At 39.2% G+C, this 20,507-nt stretch overlaps 1 protein-coding gene across 3 annotated transcripts in view; it reads left to right on the top strand.

The window, feature by feature from the left end:
- The window catches only part of LOC123363577 (sodium channel protein type 5 subunit alpha-like), a 276,479-nt gene that overhangs the window by 227,331 nt on the left and 28,641 nt on the right, over positions 1–20,507 (top strand). For 2 of the 3 annotated variants that reach the window (XM_045004715.1, XM_045004714.1), the window contains exon 21: positions 14,789–14,911. In XM_045004715.1, the coding sequence (XP_044860650.1) occupies positions 14,789–14,911 (123 nt within the window). Of the gene's footprint in view, positions 1–13,878; positions 14,002–14,788; positions 14,912–20,507 lie in introns of all 3 variants that reach the window. The other variant, XM_045004716.1, reaches the window with a different exon arrangement.

Here is a 20,507-nt window from a genome sequence, read left to right as displayed (position 1 = left end):
TTACTCATAGATTTTTTGTATTTCTGTTTCTAATCTTCTTCTATGATCAACTGTGCATCTTCCTTTCCTTAAACCACTTTGTACACAGTTTATAATTTCATTTTTTTCTAGGTATGATACTAATCTCTCATTGATCAGTCTTTCCATAATTTTGCCCACACACTATATGAGGGCAATAAGTTTATATGCATCAGGTGTTTGTGTGTAATTTGCCAGGTTTTCCTATAGAAATAACCACTGCTTGCTTCCATTCTGCTGGTAGTATTCCTTCACCCCATACATTGTTATATAATTTCAGATTCTTAAACTCCCTTCTGGTAGGTGGTTAAGCATTGTATTACATATGCTATCTTTACCTGAGGTTGTATTTTCGCTTTTGTCTGTAGCTTTTTGAGTTCCTGTATGCTGCAATTTTCATTTAGGACTTAATCTTCATATTCTACCCAGCCATGTAAGAGCTCACAGTTTTTCTTCAGCAAACATTCTTTTTTGTTCACAAAACTCTTTACTTTGATTTTGCATCACTACTAACTTTTTGGAACTCTTTTGCTAAAAGGTCTGCTTTTCCTAAGTTAGAACTTGCAACTTTATCATTTACTATGAGGCCAGGTATAAATTTGTTTTTACTCTGTATCCCATTCATTCTTTTAACTTGTGTATATATCTCCGAAACCTTGGAATCTTTGTTCATTTCCCACAATACTTTCTCCAACTCTTTCTTTGTCTTTTTAATACACCTTTGTGCTTTACCTCTTTTATAGTTCCTTAAGTCCTACCTAGTCATTGTACTTCTGCTTTGTATGCCTTATTTATTTCTTTAGTTGCTGCATTTATAATCTTAATTCCACCATGTAACTGGATTTCTGAGTTTGTAGCAATTTAATGTTTTACATATAGCTAGGTTGGGCACTGCTACAACTCCCTTTATTATATTATCATGAAATTCCTCTAGATTATCACTTATACAATTGGTACTTAGATACCAGTTCCCTTTTCTAAGGCTCCAGGTAGGAATTCCTTCAGTGTTTTCAACATTACTTTGGCTTTAATATGTAATTAGCATAGGGAAGTGATCACTTCTTTGTAGATTTCCCAGCTGCATTTACTTGCTGTCTTGCTTGTTGCAATTCCCAGATCTAAACATTAAAAGGCTCCATCCACCAAATAAAACCTAGTAGATGCTCCAATATTGAGCAATGCCAGGTTATGCATCTCAATGAACTATTCCATGCATTTGCCATTATAATCAGTTTTCCTGCTTCCCCATAATTCATTATGGCTAATAAGGTCTCCACGATTAATATATGGGCCTTTGAGTCCTTTGCTAACTCTTCCAATTCTAAATTGTCTAGTTTTGCACACAGGTTGTAAAGTTTATAGATTTGTATAAAGTTGCCATTGTTCTGCAGAAGAAACTCAACAGTATTGTACCCAAAACGTAAGTTCTGTATATCTATGTCAACATAACTAAGACATTCCTCCTCTTATTTCTCTTTCACATATGATTACATCATATCCTAGAAGTCTAAACATAAGTTTTGTCACTAACCATTTTTTTTGTACGTCAGGTTTGTTTTCCATTTCAAAAATAGTTGTTTTTAATTCCTGACCATGTGTTATTAGACTATGTTCCTGCAAAAAATGTTAGAATCATGTTGTTTAAACTACATTATTACCTACCGACGAACAGGAAGAGTATCTTTGGATACAAACTGGCTAACTTAGTGAGGCAGGCTTTAAATTAGGTTTGGTGGGAGCACTAGGTGAAAGCCCACAGGTAAATCAAAAACATGGAGATCTGGTTGACAGTTCAGAATCTGGAGGAAACATGGGACAAAGGAGAGACAAGAGGGAACACAGAGGGGAAATCAAATCACTATCTTAGATGTCTGTATACTAATGCAAGAAGTATGGGGAACAAACAGGAAGAACTAGAAATACTAGTGAATAATCACAACTATGGCATAGCTAGAATCTCACAGACTTGCTCAGGAAGGATAGGCTTGGAAGAAAGGGAGGAGGTATTGCCTTGTATATCAAAGATGTATACACTTGAAATGAGGTTGAGATGTAAATAGGAGACAAATTTGTTGAAAAGTCTCTGGGTACTGGTAAAGGGGTAAAAAACCAGGGTGATATCATGGTAGGGGTCTACTATCGACCACCTAACCAGGAAGAAGGAGTGGCTATGGCTTTTTTTAAACAACTAACAGAATCATCCAAAGCACAGGACATGTGTTGGGAAAATAACAGCAGGGCACAGATTATCCAACAAATTCTTGGAATACATTGGAGATAAATTTTTATTTCAGAAGTTGGGGAAATCAAGTAGGGACAAGGCTGTTTTGGATTTGATTTTAGCAAATAGGGCAGAAGTGGTTGAGAATTTGAAGGTGGAAGGCAGCTTGGGTGAAAGTGATCATGAAATAATAGTGTTCATGATTCTAAGGAATGGTAAGAGGGAAAACAGCAGAATAAAGATTGCATTTTAAGAAGACAGACTTTAGCAAACTCAGGAAGCTGATAGGTAAGATGCATGGGAAACAAGTCTAAGGGGAAAAACAGTTTGAGAGAGTTGGTAGTTTTTCAAAGAGACATTAATAAGGACACAAGTGAAAACCATCCCACTGCATAGGAAAGAGGAAGTATGGCAAGAGATCACCCTGGCTTACCCAAGAGATCTTCAATTATCTGAAATTCAAAAAAGAGTCCTACAAAAAGTAAAAATTAGGTAAAATTACAAAGACATAAAGGGTAACAAGAAAACATTATACAAATACTTTAGAAGTAAGAGGAAGACCAAGGACAGGGTAGGTCCATTACTCAGTGGGGGGAGGGGGAAGACAATAACTGGACATGAGGAAATGGCAAAAATGCTAAATGCCCTTTTTGTTTCAGTTTTCACCCAAAAAAAAGTTAGTAGCCATCGGGCATTTAATATAATGAACATCAGTGAAAAGGAGGTAAGGTCTGAGGTTAAAATAGGGAAAGAATGTGTTAAAAATTACTTAATTTAAATGTCTTTAAGTCAGTGGGGCCTGATGAAATACATCCTAGAATATGCAAGGAGCTGACTGAGGAGATATCTGAGCCATTAGCAATTATCTTCAAAAACTCATGGAAGATGGGAGAGATGCCAAAGGCCTGGAAGAGGGCAAATATAGTGCCAATCTATAAAAAGTGGAATAAAGACAACCCAGGGAATTACCGAAATTTGCAACACCTAGAAGATAATAAGGTGATATGTAACAGTCAACATGGATTTGTCAAGAACAAATCATGTCAAACCAACCTAATAGTTTTCTTTGACAGGGTAACATGCCTTGTGGATAGAGGGAAGTGGTAGATGTAGCATATCTTGACTTTAGTAAGGCTTTTGATACTGTCTCGCATGACCTTCTCAAAAACAAACTAGGGAAAATATAGCCTACATGGAGCAAAACCAATCCCAGAGCATAGTTATCAATCTTCACAGTCAAGCTGGAAAGGCATATGGAATGGGGTCTCAAAGGGATCCGTCCTAGGTCTGGATCCGTTCAATATCTTCATCAGTGATTTAGATAATGGTGTAGAGAGTACACTTATCAAGTTTGCAGATAATGCCAAGCTGGGAGGGGTTATGAGTGCTTTGGAGGACTGAATTAAAATTCAAAATGATCTGGGCAAACTGGAGAAATGGTCTGAAGTAAATAGGATGAAATTCAATAAGGACAAATACAAAGTACTCCACTTAGGAAGGAACAGTCAGTGGCACACATACAAAATGGGAAATGACTGCCTAGAAAGGAGTACTACAGAGAGGGATCTGGGAGGTCATAGTGGATCACAAGCTAAAATATGAGTCAACAGTGAAACACATTTGCAAAAAAAACCAAACATCATTCTGTGATGTATTAGCAGGAATGTTGTAAGCAAGACATGAGAAGTAATTCTTCTGCTCTACTCCTTCTTGATTAGGCCTCAGCCTGAGTATTGTGTCCAGTTCAGGGTGCAACATTTCAGGAAAAATGTGGACAAATTGGAGAAAGTTCAGAGAAGAGCAACAAAAATGATTAAAGGTCTAGAAAACATGACCTATAGGGGGAGATTGAAAAAACTGGGTTTGTTTAGTCTGAAGAAGAAAAACTAAGAGGGGACATGATAACAGTTTCCAAGTACATAAAAGGTTGTTACAAGAAAGAAGGAGAAAAATTGTTCTCCTTAAGCTCTCAGGATAGGACAGGAAGCAATTATCTTAAATTGCAGCAAGAGCGATTTAGGTTGGACATTAGGAAAAACTTCCTAACTGTCAGAGGGGTTAAGCACTGGAATAAATTGCCTAGGGAGGCTGTAGAATCTCCGTCATTGGAGATTTTTAAGAGCATGTTAGACAAACACCTGTCAGGGATGGTCTAGTTATTATTAGTCCTGCCTTGAGTTCAGGGGACTGAACTAGACGACCTATTGAGATCCCTTCCAGTCCTATACTTCTGTGATTCAAAATGGCATGAATGTGATTTATCGAGCGATTGCCTATATGAAAATATTATTCTGATACTTTGGGGTTTTTTATTCTTTATGTCCTTTCCTCTGTCTGTAAAGTGCAATTTATCACTTATATCATAAATGCTATACATTTCTCTTTGTTTACAAACAGTACATCTTCACCCATTCCCCTTAAATTATCTTTCCTGCCCTGAACTGTGTGTTATTTTACCAGTAGCTCTTTTCCCTCAGGAACATTTTCCTCCTCCTCCACATTCCACTGTGAATATGTTTTTGGTTGCTTTTGCATAGGATATTTTATGGATAGTTTTAGTTTTCTCTATCTATCTTTCTTGTTCTGCTGCCACTAGGGCCATCAATTAGTTGCAGATAATCCCTGCAATTAACTGAAAGCAAAATTAACATGGCAGAGGGGCTGGAGCAGCACCAGCCCACAGCTTCCCGAACGGGACAGGGGGCTGGAGAAGCCCCAACCTGCAGCTTCCCAGCTGATGGAGGGGCTGGAGCCAACCCTGCCCACAGTTCCCTGGGTGGTGGGGGGATTTAGAGCCACCCCAGCCCACAACTTCCTAGGTGGCTGAAGCCCCATGCCCTGAGAGGAGCTAGAGCCCCGAGCCCCATGCCCTGACAAGGGCTGAAGCCCCAAGCAGGGCTAAAGCCCTGAGCCCCCAGAGCTGAGTCTATATTTGAAAATATAGAACCCCCCACAAAAAACCTTATATATATAAATGGTATTTCAATATTGTTTAACAGTGCGATTAATTGTGATTATTTCTTTAATTGCTTCACAGCCCTGGCTGTCACAAATCCTTTGTATACTGCACTGTGCTTATCCCCCCAAATGTTGCATTTTATTTCTCTTCCTTCCATTCTGTTCTCATACAAGTGTTCTCCTCCACATTTACCACACCTCGTTTTCCCCTTACAGACCGCCACCATGTGCCCAAACCTTTGACATATATAACATCTCAAAGGGGCCGGGATATATGAATATCCTATGTTAATTCTATTGGCTAGCGTCCTACCTTGGACAGCTTTGGCTGGTTTGTGTTTTCCCCCTGTCCTGCTAATCAGTTGCTAAACAAACAGCAATTGGTCCTCACTTATACCCCTTTTAATTTCATCCTCAGTTGTGCCTACTGAAACTCCATACATTACCCCTCTTGCTTCTGTCATAGGCAGCTGGCAAATTAGTTTATTTTCCCTGAAATTATAGTTTGAAGAAGTTTCTCAGCCTGTTCCTATGTGTACATTCTACTACTAAATCTCCACCCTGCATTGTTTTAGCTTTCAACATACCTCCAATACTTGGCCTAATCCACTGTTTTCAAGAGATTAACATCTCCCATCTTTACATTTTCAGCTAGTGATTTGATAACTATGAGATGTTAATCCTTTTCCTTACTCTTTTTTTCCATCCCTGTCTGCTCCCTCTTCTTCAGATACAGATATTTCTGTTCTTTTCTTCTTCTTCCTAATCTGAAGCCATTCCTCATCCTTTGCTGCTTCTCCCTCAATTTCCAACATAGCTTCCAGCCTTTCCCTCTCAGCCTGTATTTCCAGCTTTCTTCAGCCAGCCAGCCCAAGCCCCAGCTCTCAGCCTCTCCCAGTCTACACAGCCAGCCTGCAGCCCTGCAAACAGCTACCTCAAGCCCAGCCAGCAGCCCAACTAGCCCCCTTCTGTTTTTTTTTCTTTTTCTCTCTCTATGGCGAAGCATACAACTAAATAGTCTATAGCCGCCACCATTTCTAATTCCTCAGTACGTAGCGGTTTAGATCCTCTCACTCTGCCCTGTGTCTTTCAGGTGATCTCTGAGCACCTTTTTAATAAGACTCCATTTCCCCGATGTTTTTACTAAATCACATCATGTAATTTTTTTTAACCTTAAGACATTTGAATGCCTCAACAAACTTTTCCCTTTCTTTATCAAAGCCCTGACATACCCACGAAAGTGATCAATTGTTTCTTCCACTTTACAGAAATCACATAGTCCATCTTTGTGTCCTTTTATTCAAAAAAGATTTTTGTTTAAGCCACAATGGCCAGTTAGTACTCTAAACGAAGATACATCATTAGTCCTATCCAAGTCCTGACATGTCGAAATCCTCCACTCTAGGGCACAATTCAAAAAATCTTCTTCCTCTTTTTTCATTAATCCAAATTTTTTGCCATTCCTCGTTTAATGTTTCTGTACTAGGCTTTTGAATTCCTGTTTACTCAAGGGTATTTCTATGTCAATCCTTCCACTTCTTACAGCATTTTTAGCTGCTTTGTCCGCCATTTCATTCCTTATTATCCCACTGTGCGCTGGGATCCAGGTTAATGCTACATGTATCCCCATCTGTACTAACTCCCTTATTAGACATATAATTCATTGATTATATCACTTCTGCATACTGAGACACCCGTTTTTATTGCCGTAAGGCCTGAGATTGAATCCAAAAAAATGATCGCTGCTACTGGGTGTCCATCTCAGATCCAATTTAATGCTAGTATTATTGCTACTAGTTCAGCTGTCATGTCAGCTACATAGTCAGCTATTCTTTTAGATGTACTAATGCCCAATTTTATTATATAATATGCTATCTCTACTCTTCCTGTTTTTTTCTTTTTTGGGCCCATCTGTATATATTTGACAAAAACAACTCTACTTTTCATGCATATACTGGTACACTTAATCTTTAATACTTACTGTCTCTTTTTTACCCTTAACTTTAGAAAAATAAATCTAAATCCACGTTTGGACCTGCAACTTTCCATTGTAGCTAATTTTCCCATGACTAAAAGTTTTCACTTTATTCAGCTTTTCCTTGTCTTTCAACTCCAGCATCCACACACTAAGTCAAACAGCATGCAAAGTTCTAACATCATATGCAATATTTCATCTATTGAATTCCCAGCAGTCCTCATCAATTTGTTTGGTACTTGCATCGTTGCAGTTCCAATTAACTTTGGTGCAGAGTTAGATCCAGTACTTTCATTCATTTCACTAGAAGCTATCTGTAGCACACATGTAGGTGTTGTAATAAATGCACCTCACACAATTTGTAGTGCCTGTAGCTCCCTTTCTGCTGCAAACTGCCTGGCTTTATACTTTAGCCACCTTCTCCCTCAGCTGGACTTTGAGGCATTAGTCATTTTCAATCAAGTCAGACTCTCCACCAGGTGCAGCCTATGAAATTAATTGGCCTTGTCTGTGCCACCTTAACCCCTTCAGGCTTAGTATGGGGGTGAATACCCCATCACAATGCTACTAAAATGTGATTGGTTGATGGAAACATTCAGACAAACTCCTTGAGAGATATGTACTTCACAGAGATGTGCTTGTTTCTCACAACTTTTTTAGAAGGGGACTGAAAAGATTTTTTTTTAAGTAAATGCCTTAGAAATATATGTTCAAAATATATACTTGAATGCTCTGCATAGCAAGGGGAAAGGGACATGTGACACATTTGGAACTTCAAGCATACCCTTTTCTCTTTCCTATTGACTTTTAAAGTCCAGACCCACCGTAGATCACTATTCCCACACGTAAATCACCCAATCCCATACTAACCTCTTGGATCTTGTCTTCTCTAGGGAAAAAAAAGCATGTTCTTAACTTGGGTTAGCTAACACATGGCAACTTACACAAGGTAAAATCTTAGGGATACCAAGGCAGCTTTTAATGTTAGCACATTAGCAGATCTATATAAACCCTAGGTTCCCACATAGTCTTTATCTTGACCTGCTAATATGTGTGAAGACTACAAACTGCCCGGTCATCACTAGGATTTCACCTCATATTAGTTATCACATGTTTGCTAACATGAGTTAACAACATGCTTTTTGTTTTTTTCCTGATGAAGATACACTTTTATGGAGACATAGAAGCTCCATAGGAGTAAGCTAAGTGCCATAATATTACAATATTTCATGGTTTTCAAATGTATTTTTATCTAGAAAATCCTATGGGCTATAAAATACAAAGATTAAAACAGTTAGAAAAATGTGCACTATTGTTAAAATTGGGGCTTACATTCTCTCCACCAGTGCTTTCCAGATTCCTGCAGGATTTAGGGGATAAGTCTGATATAATACAGAATATAAGGCAGTGAGCTACAGTGGCTTTGGTCTTCACAAGCTTGCAAAAGAAAAACACACATTAGAAAAGTGCTGACTTTCCTTTTTGCCGTGCTTATGTGGGGCAGTCAGCACTGATTTCGAAAGCTGTTTGATTTTTTTTTTAATAGCCTTTGGGGTCACAGTTAATCAAGTCCAAACAGCCAACTCTCTGCTGTAGTGATTTTCCTATAAATAAAATTTGACAGGGAGAAATCAAATACCTTTGAAATCAACAGTAGAGTATTTAGACAAGTTGTCTCGAACTGAGGACTGATTCCAGCCTTATAAATCATTGCCAAATATCACACAGCTTGACGGCCTAATCCTCTGAATAGATATCTAATACTGTGTAAATCTGTGTCAGGAGGACAGCAGCACCTGTGATGTATTTCAGGGTGACATTTGTGGCACTCTAGAGAAACTGGTAACCCATTCTGAGCTGAAACCTGGTCTTACAGGATTTGAACAATGGACCTTTTGCCTTGAGCAGAGGTGGACCTATGGCCCATAAATCTGGGACTGAGGGAAGAAGAGAATAAAGCACATGTGGGGCAGGGGCATCATTTCAGATTTGGGGGAGGGGGGAACTTTAACCATGATTCCTCAGGCTACTTAGGCACTTGAAAACTCTAAGTTTTTTGGCAGATAACTTAGCAATTAGCTGACAGGAGCCCTGTATCTAATTCCTTTATAAAAGAAAGAACATTAAATAAATATTAGACACATTCAGCTCTAATAACAACATGTTCTGACATCTTGTGGCAAGTCACTTAACGGACACTGGTTAGGTTTAAAATTTTAATGTGTATTCTTACTTTATTACTAACTCTGTGGAGAGAGAGACCCTGTCAGGACTTCTTCTATCCCAGCTCTGGGAAAAGAGCAGGGTCTAGTGGGTTACAACAGGGACCAGATACATCTGGGTTCTATATAAGAACATCAGAACGGCCATACTGGTAAGACCAATGGTCCATCTAGCCCAGTATCCTGTCTTCCAACAGTGGCTAATGCCAGGTGCTTCAGAGGGAATGAACAGAACAGGCAATCATCAAGTTGCCCTGTTGCCCACTCCCAGCTTCTGGCAAAGTGAGGCGAGGGACATGCAGAACATGGTGTGGTATCCCTGTCCACCCTGGCTAATAGCTATTGCTGGACTTATCCTCCATTAACTTACCTAGTTCTTATTGGAACCCTGTTATAGTTTTGGTCTTCACAACATCCCTGGCAAAGAGTTACACATGTTGACTGTGAAGAAATGGTTTCTTTTGTTTGTTTTAAATCTGCTGCCTATTAATTCATTGGGGGTGACCCATAGTTCTTGTGATATATGAAGGAGTACATAACATTTCGTTATTCAATTTTTCCACTCCTTTCATCATATCCCTCCTTCGTCATGCCTTTTCCAAGCTGAAAAGTCCCAGTCTTTTTAATCTCTCCTCGTACAGAAGATGTTCTAATCATTTCTTTTGCCCTTCTCTGTACCTTTTCCAAATCCAATGTATCTTTTTTGAGATAGGGTGACCAAATCTGCACGCACTATTCAATATGTTAGCGTACCATGGATTTATATAGAGACAATATGATATTATCCTGTTATTATCTTTCCCTTTCCTAATGATTCCCAATATTCTGTTTGCTTTTTTTAATTGCCACTGCACATTGAGCAGATGTTTTCAGAGAACTATCCACAGTGACTCCAGTATCTCTTTATTGATGGGTTCAGCTAATTTAGACCCCATCAATTTGTACATATAGTTGGGATTATATTTTGCCATGTGCATTACTTTGTTTTTATCTACATTGAATTTCTTCTGCCATTGTGTTGCCCAGTCACCTTTTGTAACTTTTCCCAGTATCTGTCTTGAGTAATTTTGTATCATCTGCAAATTTTACCTCACTGCCTACCCCTTTTTCTAGATCATTTATGAATATGTTGAATATATACCTCTCTCCATTCTCACCTTTTATTCCTACCCTTTGTTTCCTATCTTTTAACTGAAGTGCTTGGCAGTGCTTTCAGGATCATTAATTTACTTCAATGACAAGTCTTTTGTTATCTTAATCACCCTGCCTCTGTTTATAAACAAACTCCCTGCCCCAAAGGCTGTGCTGCTCACAGCTTCTGAACTCCACATGTTTCAGAGTAGCAGCCCTGTTAGTCTGTATTCGCAAAAAGAACAGGAGTACTTGTGGCACCTTAGAGACTAACAAATGTATTTCAGCATAAGCTTTCGTGGGCTACAGCTCACTTCTTTGGATGCATAGAATGGAACACACAGACAGGAGATATTTATACATACAGAGAACGAAAAGGTGGAAGTATGCATACCAACAGGAAGAGTCTAATCAATTGAGATGAGCTATCATCAGCAGGAGAAAAAAAACTTTTGAAGTGATAATTGAGATGACCCATAGAAGGTGTGAGGAGAACTTAACATAGGGAAATAGATTCAATTAGTGTAATGACCCAACCATTCCCATATCACATATCACACTCAAACTGTTGCAGTTAAGAGCTCAGTAGGGAGCTAGGGTGAGTAGATCTCCCCTACAAAACTCAGGGGGGGGGGCTAGATCCCTCCCTTGCCCCTGCCGAATGGTGCCCCTGATTGTGCCCGAGACCTGAAAACCTTTCAAAAGTTTTGCCTTTAACTCATTCTGGGTAAAGATAACAAGGGAAAAGGACTGTAGTTGCACTGCATTTTAATCCTTTTGTTGTAAAAATGCATTTTTTTTTTAAATGAGAGCTGAACTTTTTGGTAAGTTAGTTTCTCTCTTTAAATCCCCGCCGTGGATGCTGGTGCCGTCCAGCACGGCGTACTGGCTCTTGCTGGTACGCCATATCGGACCGGACCGGCTTACTTTCACCTCTGGTCACCTCCCTGCTATACCAGATGTAGGAGCCCCAAACCTCTTCCTCAACTTCTTTAAACGGTGCTAGGAAAAGGAGGGGGGTCGCGTCCCCTTGTACGAGATGTAGGGGCCCCAAAACTCCTTTACTCAGCTCCCTTAAGGAATGATTTCCTTCAAGCCTTTTCCAATCCATGTTATCCGATACCTGAATTCCTCCCATACCAAGTATCTGCACTGGACATCCACAACAAGTTTTATGTAGTGAGTTGTGACATTATAACCTAATCCTCTTACTCTACCCCATTGGGTCTCAAACCAGCTGTTGGGAAGGTGAATCCCCACACATACACCTTGGTCAATCTGACAGTGAGGGAAAAATTCCTTCCCAGTCCTCCCCCACCTCCCAAGGAAAAGAGCAACTAGCATAATGTCCATACCAGGTCAGGGGGGAATCTGGTCCTTTTGCCATATTCAGGGTGGGTCTATGCCGCCACCTTGATCCTCATAAAGAGGGCCTCTGCAGGGCCACTCTTCCAATCAGCAGGAAGGGCAGTGCACTTACTTTCTCCTGACCTGGGAACAACTGCTTCCCGCCCTTCCTGTCCATCCCTGTAAATGTTCCCCTTTCTTCCCACCCATAGTAAGAAATTCTTAAAGGAGCAACACCCCTTTTCTCCCATCTAGCTGGACCAAAAAAAACCCTCACATGAAGCTGGCAGTGGACATATTATCAGTATTAAATTTTCCAAAGTGGGTAGGAGTAGAAATATGTCCAGACATCTTCTGAAATTCCTACTGGGGCAGTACACCTCACAGGGCTGTGTATCTCTGCTGTAGTGGAGTCCTTAGTATACAGGGAATACCTCAGTAATGCCAATTATGTTACAGTGTTGTGACTCAAATTGAAAAGCTATTTTATATATGCACGCAGCACATGTGCCCAATACCATGGGCTGAATCCTACAATCCTTTCTCCTTAGTTGAACAACATTCCCATTGAAGTCAATGGGTGGAGTGAATAAGGACAGCAGAAGGTGACTGTATGTTAATGCAATATATCAAGGTCCAGATTTTAACCACAAACTTCAAGAAACTCAGAGTGAAAGGCAAACGAATATTAAATGAACACTTACAGTGCTACACATGAGCATGAGAGAGCGTGAAAATGAGAGACTACTTGGTGATGTAGTGCACTGTGGTTATAAAGGTTTCAGCAACCTGAGTTTTGGTTGGCTACATTATTAATGAACGCTGAAGACAATACCAGGCCAGACAGAGTATCCCAAATGAGTGTCAGTAAAAGCTTTATACCACACTAATTCTAATGCAATTCAGAAATGTTATAGAGAGTTTTAAATGTTTTAGTAATACTATTTTTCATAGGCTCCCCACCTGTAAAAGCCAGGCTGACATAGTTAATCATGAATCCCAAGTGAGCAAGCCTTAGAAAGGGAAAGAAAAATATCACTAATTAATATATGGAACCTATAAAAATCATCTCCGGTACTTAAACCCAGCCTATGTCAGATCTCTCTACCTATTAAGCTTTTATACCATGCTTATCACCATGATACAGAAGCATTTATTATCAGTCTTCCTTCCACTCCTGCCACAGGAGCTGAATCAGTGAGGTGAGTTTGCCTATTACACTGTGTTAAAATGTGTATCAGTGGCTAGTGCTCGGTGCTGTACACCAGTGCTTCTTCCAGCACAGCTGTGCTGATTTACGCCAGCTGAGAGTCTGGCCTATTGTGTCTGCCCCTGGCACTATTGTCTCCAGGAGCTGCTATCCTACTGCTGGCTGTGTCTAAAAGGTGCAATAGAACCAACAATTTATAAAACATTAAAACATTGAGTGCATTGAACAGAGATATTTAGAGATGATTATTGTCTGCTCAGCTTTGTGTAGTTAAGTCACTAAGCTTATAAGAGAAGGGATGGCCCAGGGGTTAAGATGCTAGCCTGGGACTTAGACAACATGGGGTCAATTTCCTGCTCCATCACAGACCTCCTGCATGATGTGTTTCTGGTCCCCTCTGTAAAATGGGGGTAATGGCATTTACCCCCAGGGGGTGGTGAAGATAAACACATTCAAGACTGGAAAGCATTCAGATATTACAGTAATGGGGGCCATATAAGTACCTTAGAGAGACAGGAACGAAGGATTTGTCAAGGTGAGCAATGCACATATTAAGGTAGCCAGTCAGATCTCAATTCCTGGCAATAGAAAAGGTTGTAAAGATGGAACAAAAATTAATCTGTATATTTTCCGCTTGAAAGTCAGAAAGATGCTTACAGTGTATGGGAGTAGCTTCCTTTTTCACTCCCCAGTCAGTAAGAATTCAGGCTGTGAATATCATCTGTGGCTGTAAAACCCATTTACTTTGTGTTTGTTCATCTGACCAGTAATCTCAAATTCCATTCAATCTGCACAGATTTCAGTTGTTTGCCTGATAGCAACAACTCTTGACTATGACCAGCTGGGCGCTATGAAATCTCTCAGAACACTGAGGGCATTGCGGCCTCTCCGAGCCCTATCCAGATTTGAGAGCATAAGGGTAAGGGTATCTTTTAGTGTCTATCAAGTCTGAGCACTTTTAATGCCGAGCACCTTCTAACTTCCCTTACAGGAAAATAACATAGAATCTTCTCTTTTAGGTGCTGTGTGGGGATCCAGATAACGACAAAAATGGAAAGTGTCACACAAATGATATACATAATTCTTTTAAAGAGTCCATAATAAACTCAGATCTAGTGGCAGGTTAAGGGGAGATTTTTTTAAATCGGTATTTAGGTTTGATAATTCAGTTGACAATGGCAATCTTAAAATCTTCTACCGTTTTAATAAAGCATTGGATCTTGCAGGATCTTAAAGTGATTCTTTGGGAGAGCACTAAATTGTAGCATTTACATGATTTAATAATACTTCTAATGATAGATGCACACACACCTCTGTCAGCTGTAAACTAAATAAAATGTTGCTGCCGCAGAGTAGTATTTTTGTAATTGTAATCTCCCCTTTTTCTGACCAAAAAGTTCCCGTTGACATTACTAGGCACCTATGTGCTTCACTATAAGGAAATAGACTCTATTTCTATGAGTTTACATTAAATTGGAAACGAAGGCTTTATATTCTGAAGGCATCATGGAAAGAATTGTGTATATATATATGGATGTTAAAACTTCTTTTCTTTCTGCATTGATCTCATTCAATATCTTCCATTTAGGGTATTTCGTCATTGTCCCACTAACAGGTTTTTTCTTTTCAGGAAGGAAAGGCAGAAGAGAAGTAAAATGGTAGGATTGTGCTAATAGTTTGGACTTTTGCTTTATGTCTCCATTCAGGTCTCTTTAATAAGCCTCATAGCTAACTCACTTGGATACTCCGAAATGGGTCCTATTAAATCCCTTAGGACTCTCCGAGCTTTGAGACCATTAAGAGCATTGTCACGATTTGAAGGGATGAGGGTAAGAGTAAACAAAGCAACCATCGAAGCCCATCTTTGTGAACATCAAGCATGTAAAAGGGCCATATTTCTTTGGTTTTGGTTTCATTATGACTGCAAAGGAAATGAATGATAATGCTGTGTGGAAAAAAACCCACCTCCATTGTATTGATTGCATTAGTATAGCTGCAGCTTTTACTCTCTGGTGGATTTCATGATAAGCTAATCCCGCTGCATAACTTGTCATACTATGTTTTAAAAACAACTTTTTGGCTGAGGTAACATCTGGCTAACAATTGTCTCTTTAATTATGAGGCACATCAGGGAAAATAATTTTGCTACAGGTTTGCTTCTGCCTCCAAATTGTATTAAAATTAAAATCAATCACAAAATTGTTGAGGACATTTTTACTAATAAAAAAATGCGCATTAGAGGCACACTGTGTATAGAAAACAAATGAGCAAATTCACAAAAACTTTCCTCTAAAGTATTTGAATTTTAATATAGAATGCCAGGATTAGCACTGTAAGCATGTGATTTGTGTTCATTGTTCTATCTTGCATGTCTATCCTCTCCCATTTGCATTTTCTTGAATGTATGGATGTATCCACCAGTATCATACTTATTTATTTGTGCTTGATTAGCATAGCAAGTATGTTTAAGTATCTGGAGTTGGGCTTTGTTTTTTAAACTATTTTTATCATGCATGACTATCAAATGACAATAGCTGCATTCTGTACCAGTCAAGGGTACCACTAATACTGTAGATCACATGGCAAAACAAAACAAATCTCTGTATGGCACAACCAGTAACATTTGGGAGTATATAAGGTACCAACTTAAGCACCACTTCCAAGATTTCTGATTCTGATATATGTAAAATTACATCTGTCCTATCTGGAGACACCAAATCCCTAAAATATTTCAAGGAAAATGGTAAGATGTTAATAATAAAATCAATTTGGAATATGGCGTCTTTTGCCTCTAGGTCGCAAGTTCAAATTCAATATAAGTCACTAGCAATCAAAAGTCTATCAACAGTTCATGTGCAACAAGTTGGTGGTTTCAGCTGAAGTCCTAATGGTCCAGTTTCCATATCATAATCATACCATAGTAAGACAGCCAGAGGACTGAATGAGCCTAGAAATTGAGCTAACTCTATAAGTAGTTAAGTACATTGGTGGAGCAGTGTCGGGCATCCAAATTTGAACTGTTTTGGTTCAAAACACTGCACTCTTCTTAGTGAACCCAAACAATATCATATTTTAAAGAGTATTCACACGCAGAACAGTGCATAGGCTTAAGCAGCCAGATCCCCAGCTGGTATATATTGGTGCAGCTCTATTAAAGTTAATAGAACTACTTCTGTTTACTCCAGCTGATGATCTGGTCCCATATTTTTATTAAGTGTGGGTTGTGCCATATACCCAGCTTCACCTACTACAGACCACATTGCTTTACCACATTCAGGAGCCCTAGCAGAAACAGAGCAAGTATGGTGCAATTGAGAGGGACAAAGATCTGATCTAGATGCATCGTTGCACCAGTTTAGCTAAAGGTGTGATTTGTGCGTGGACATCTTAAATTGATTTAGACCTGACTTACATTGGTTTAGCTTAAGTTGGTAAATATACAAGCTCAATCAAAACCCACATAGCCAGTTTTAAAGTATTATAAGAATATCCATACATGAGTTTAACTAAATGGTTGTTAAACCTAGCAACTTCTGTGTGTAGTCCAAGTCCAAAGTATGGGGCATTTGAGACGCGAAAAACTGAGAGAGTTGAGAAGCACTGAAGGAAGCTTGGTGGGATGTTTACTGAGAACTGGAGAAGAAGTTGGTTTGCTGTAAACCTGCAGGAGAAGACCATTTTCTATTACATCAGTCCCAGAAATGCTGTTCCTAAAATGCCCATATTCAGGGGTATCCCAGGTTTTCTGACACAAAGTTCTTGTCCTCCTTACCCCATAGGTATAGTTGGAATGTGTACAGTCTTTGTGCCTCCTTTTTCTGAGCTATCAGAGGTACTGAATTAACTTGTAAATTGTGATAAAGTATAATTGAGAATACGTTCCACTGGAAAATCAAATTATTATATTTTTAGCATGTCTAACCATACTTACCATGGCTAGGGACAGTAAGACCTTTCATTATTAGGAACTCATATGCTCCAGAATGCACAAGGAAAATTGCCAGAGGAGAGAGAGATTAAATAATGTTAATGTTGAGACGCAAACACACAGAGTAAGGAGATAATAATAGTTTATGTTTGTGTAGTGCTTTCAGTTAAGGAGCTCAAAGTACTTTGCAGAACTAAGATGTAAGCAAGAAAATTCTCATAGGGTGCTTCACTAAACTATATTGTGCCTAGGCTTTGAAGTCAATTGGTCCTGACTAAAAGATAGAGAGGTAGACAGGTGATTTGGGGCCAGTGAATTAGAGGCATTGATAGGTTTGGAGGGGTGGTGTCTACAGGGTCCCACCCACACAAGAGCTCCAAGATTGCATGGCAAAAAGGCCTGTACTGACTAGACTTCAGAGTGGCCAGGCCCCATGCCCTCCACATTCCATTTCTTCCTGTCTGCCAATGGGCTGAGTTCCAGTGCAGGCAGAAGAAAGCCTCAGCTTGCTCCAGCCCAACAGAGGGTTCTAGAAGTTAGGAGAGAACTACTTTCCGGCTATCCAAAGAGAAACCCTGTGGAGGCGGCCTCCCCCAGGGAAACTGCAGCAGAGCCTTTAGCTGGTGTCTAGGGGTAGCCTAATGGTGCATGCGCAGCTGCCAAACTCTGCTTACAAAAATTGTCTGACTGATAGATCTCAAAAAGTAATTGTAAATGGGCAATTGTTATCCAGTGATGTAATGTTTCTAATGTGGTCTCAGGGATCTGTTCTTGACCCAAACCTATTCAATATTATTGTCAATGACCTGGAAGAAAATATAAAATCATTGCTAGTAAAGCTTGCTTATGGTACAAAAATTAATGTAGTGGTAAATAATGTTAAAGATAGATCAACTATACTGGGCTCACTTGAACAACATTCATTTTAATACAGCCAAATACTGCATACATCTAGGAACAAAGAAAATAGGGCACCCTCGTACTATGTTGAACTGTATCTTGAAAAACAGAGGTTGAGAAGGGCTTAGGGGTCATAGTGAATAATCCACTGAACATGAGCTTCCCATGTAATGTGATGGCTAACAGAGCTAATGTGATTCTCTGAAGATAAGCAAGGGAATATCAAGTAGGAGTAGGGAGGTGATATTGCCTCTTAATACCGCATAAGTGAGTCCATTACTGAAATACTGACATTCTGGCATTCACATTTAAAAAGGGACATTGAAAAATTGGCAAGCGTTGGAAAAGAACTACAAGAATAATTCAAGGTCTGAAAAATCTGCCTTACAGGGAGGGAGTTAAGAAGTTCAATCTATTTAGCTTATCCAGAAGAAGGTTTAAAAGGTGACTTGATCAAGTCTATAAGTACTGACATGGGGAGAAGAGTTCTGTAGAGGGCTATTAATCTAGCAGACAAAGGCATAACGAGATTCAGTGGATAGAAGCTCAAACTCATCAAATTCAGACTAGAAATAAGACACACATTTCTAACACTGAGAATAATTAAACATTGGGACAATTTACCTAACAGTGTGGTGGCTTCTCCATCACTTGAAATCTTTAAATCGAGATTGGATGACTTGCTAAAAGATATGACCCTAGATCAACCAAAAGGTATGGGCTTGATGTTGGAATTACTGGGTGACCTTTTCTATGGCCAGTACTATACAGAAGATCCGACAAAATGTTCACAATAGTCCTTTCAAGCCTTAAAATCTATTGGGCAGAACATCAGCTGGTGTAATTGTCCATGAAGTCAGTGGAGCTATGACAACTTACGCAAACTGAGGATCTGCCCCATTATGAATCGGTGAAAGGAAATGTTGAGGATTTAGAGCAGTGGTTCTCAAACTGTGGGTCGGGACCCCATTTTAATGGAGTCGCCAGAGCTGGTTTAGACTTGCTGGGGCTCAGAGCTAAAGCCAAAGCCCGAACCCCACCACCCGAAGCCGAAGCCTGAGGGTTTCGTCCCTGTGTGTTGGGACTCAAGTTACAGGCCCCCTGCCTGGGGCTGAAGCCCTCTCCTCTCCCTGCCTGGGGCAGTGGGGCTCAGGTGGGCTCAGGCTTTGATCCCCTCTCCTGGGGTAGTAATTTTTATTGTCAGACAGGGGTTGCGGTGCAATTAAGCGTGAGAACTCCTGATTTAGAGCACCTCCAGATGCCAAGTAGGGCATTGGGTGGCAAAAGGCTACCCCCAACAGAAGTTATGGGGAAGGAGGTTTCAAGCATGGCTGATAAGATATCAATGGGAATGCAGTGTTATAACATCATCTCTTATAGATGACTGTACTGTATAGGTTATTTCTAGACATACCAGAAATTTGGTCCTTAGTTTTGGAATGTTTGCGTCTCAACTTTAACATAAATTCTTAATAGTTTCGTCTGGTTACATATTCAGGTCCTTAATCAGCTGTCACTTGCACTGATGTAAATTAGGAGTAGCTCCTTTTAAACAAGTGGTATTATGTTGGTGTAAAACAGTATAAGTCAGAGGAGAATTAGGCCCTTCATTAATAATTCATTCAAAGAGGTGTTACATGATTTGCTTCAAGTCTTGTGTCATATTTTGTTATCTACACTCCACTGAACATAATTCAGCACAAGGAAAAAAGGAGGATGCATGCATGACCATCATTTGTATTGTCTAACTTGCATGATTGTGTTCTGTTCCTATGCATGATCATTTGCACTGTAATCTCTCTATCTCTAACAGCCATAATGTTTTCGTCTCTGTCACACATAGTGTAGTTGCAGTAATTTGGGGCCAGCATGGTTGGACATTGAACAAAAACATCACTCTAAAGAGCAAATGAAAATTATTAAGATATCCATTTTGGCAGTATTCCAATGATCATTTGCTTTGGAAATTATTTTGCATCTTGGCTTACAAAATAAAGGTTGGGTTAAAACTATAAAGTTAAAAATGCACTAAATCTAAAAGTGAAAGATAAAATTAGCAAAAGGGACAGTAGTTGTAAAAAGTCTGCATATGGCAAAAATAGGTAGTCGGTCTTGCAAAAAATTTGCTCCTTTCAGAAATGTGCAAAATGTAGTTCCAGGACTTGAAAGAGTTATGTAATTGTTAGGGCTGTCGATTAATCGTAGTTAACTCACGTGATTAACCAAAAAATATAATCGCGATTAAAAAAATTAATCACAATTAATCACAATTTTAATTGCACTGTTAAACAATAAAATATCAATTGAAATTTATTAAATATTTTGGATATTTTTCTACATTTTCATATATATTGTATTCTGCATTGCAATTGAACTCAAAGTGTATATTTTTTATTAGAAATATTTGTGCTTAAAAATGATAAACAAAAGAAATAGTATTTTTCAATTCACCTCATACAAGTACTGCAGTGCAATCTCTTTATCGTGAAAGTGCAACTTACAAATGTAGATTTTTTTTGTTACATAACTGCACTCAAAAACAAAACAATGTAAAACTTCATAGCCTACAAGTCCACTCTGTCCTACTTCTTGTTCAG

This window comes from Mauremys mutica, chromosome 2 (genome assembly GCF_020497125.1).
Source record: "Mauremys mutica isolate MM-2020 ecotype Southern chromosome 2, ASM2049712v1, whole genome shotgun sequence".
Taxonomy (NCBI): Eukaryota; Metazoa; Chordata; order Testudines; family Geoemydidae; genus Mauremys; species Mauremys mutica.
Note: the sequence above shows the minus strand (reverse complement) of the source record. Positions and strands in the feature narration are given on the sequence as shown.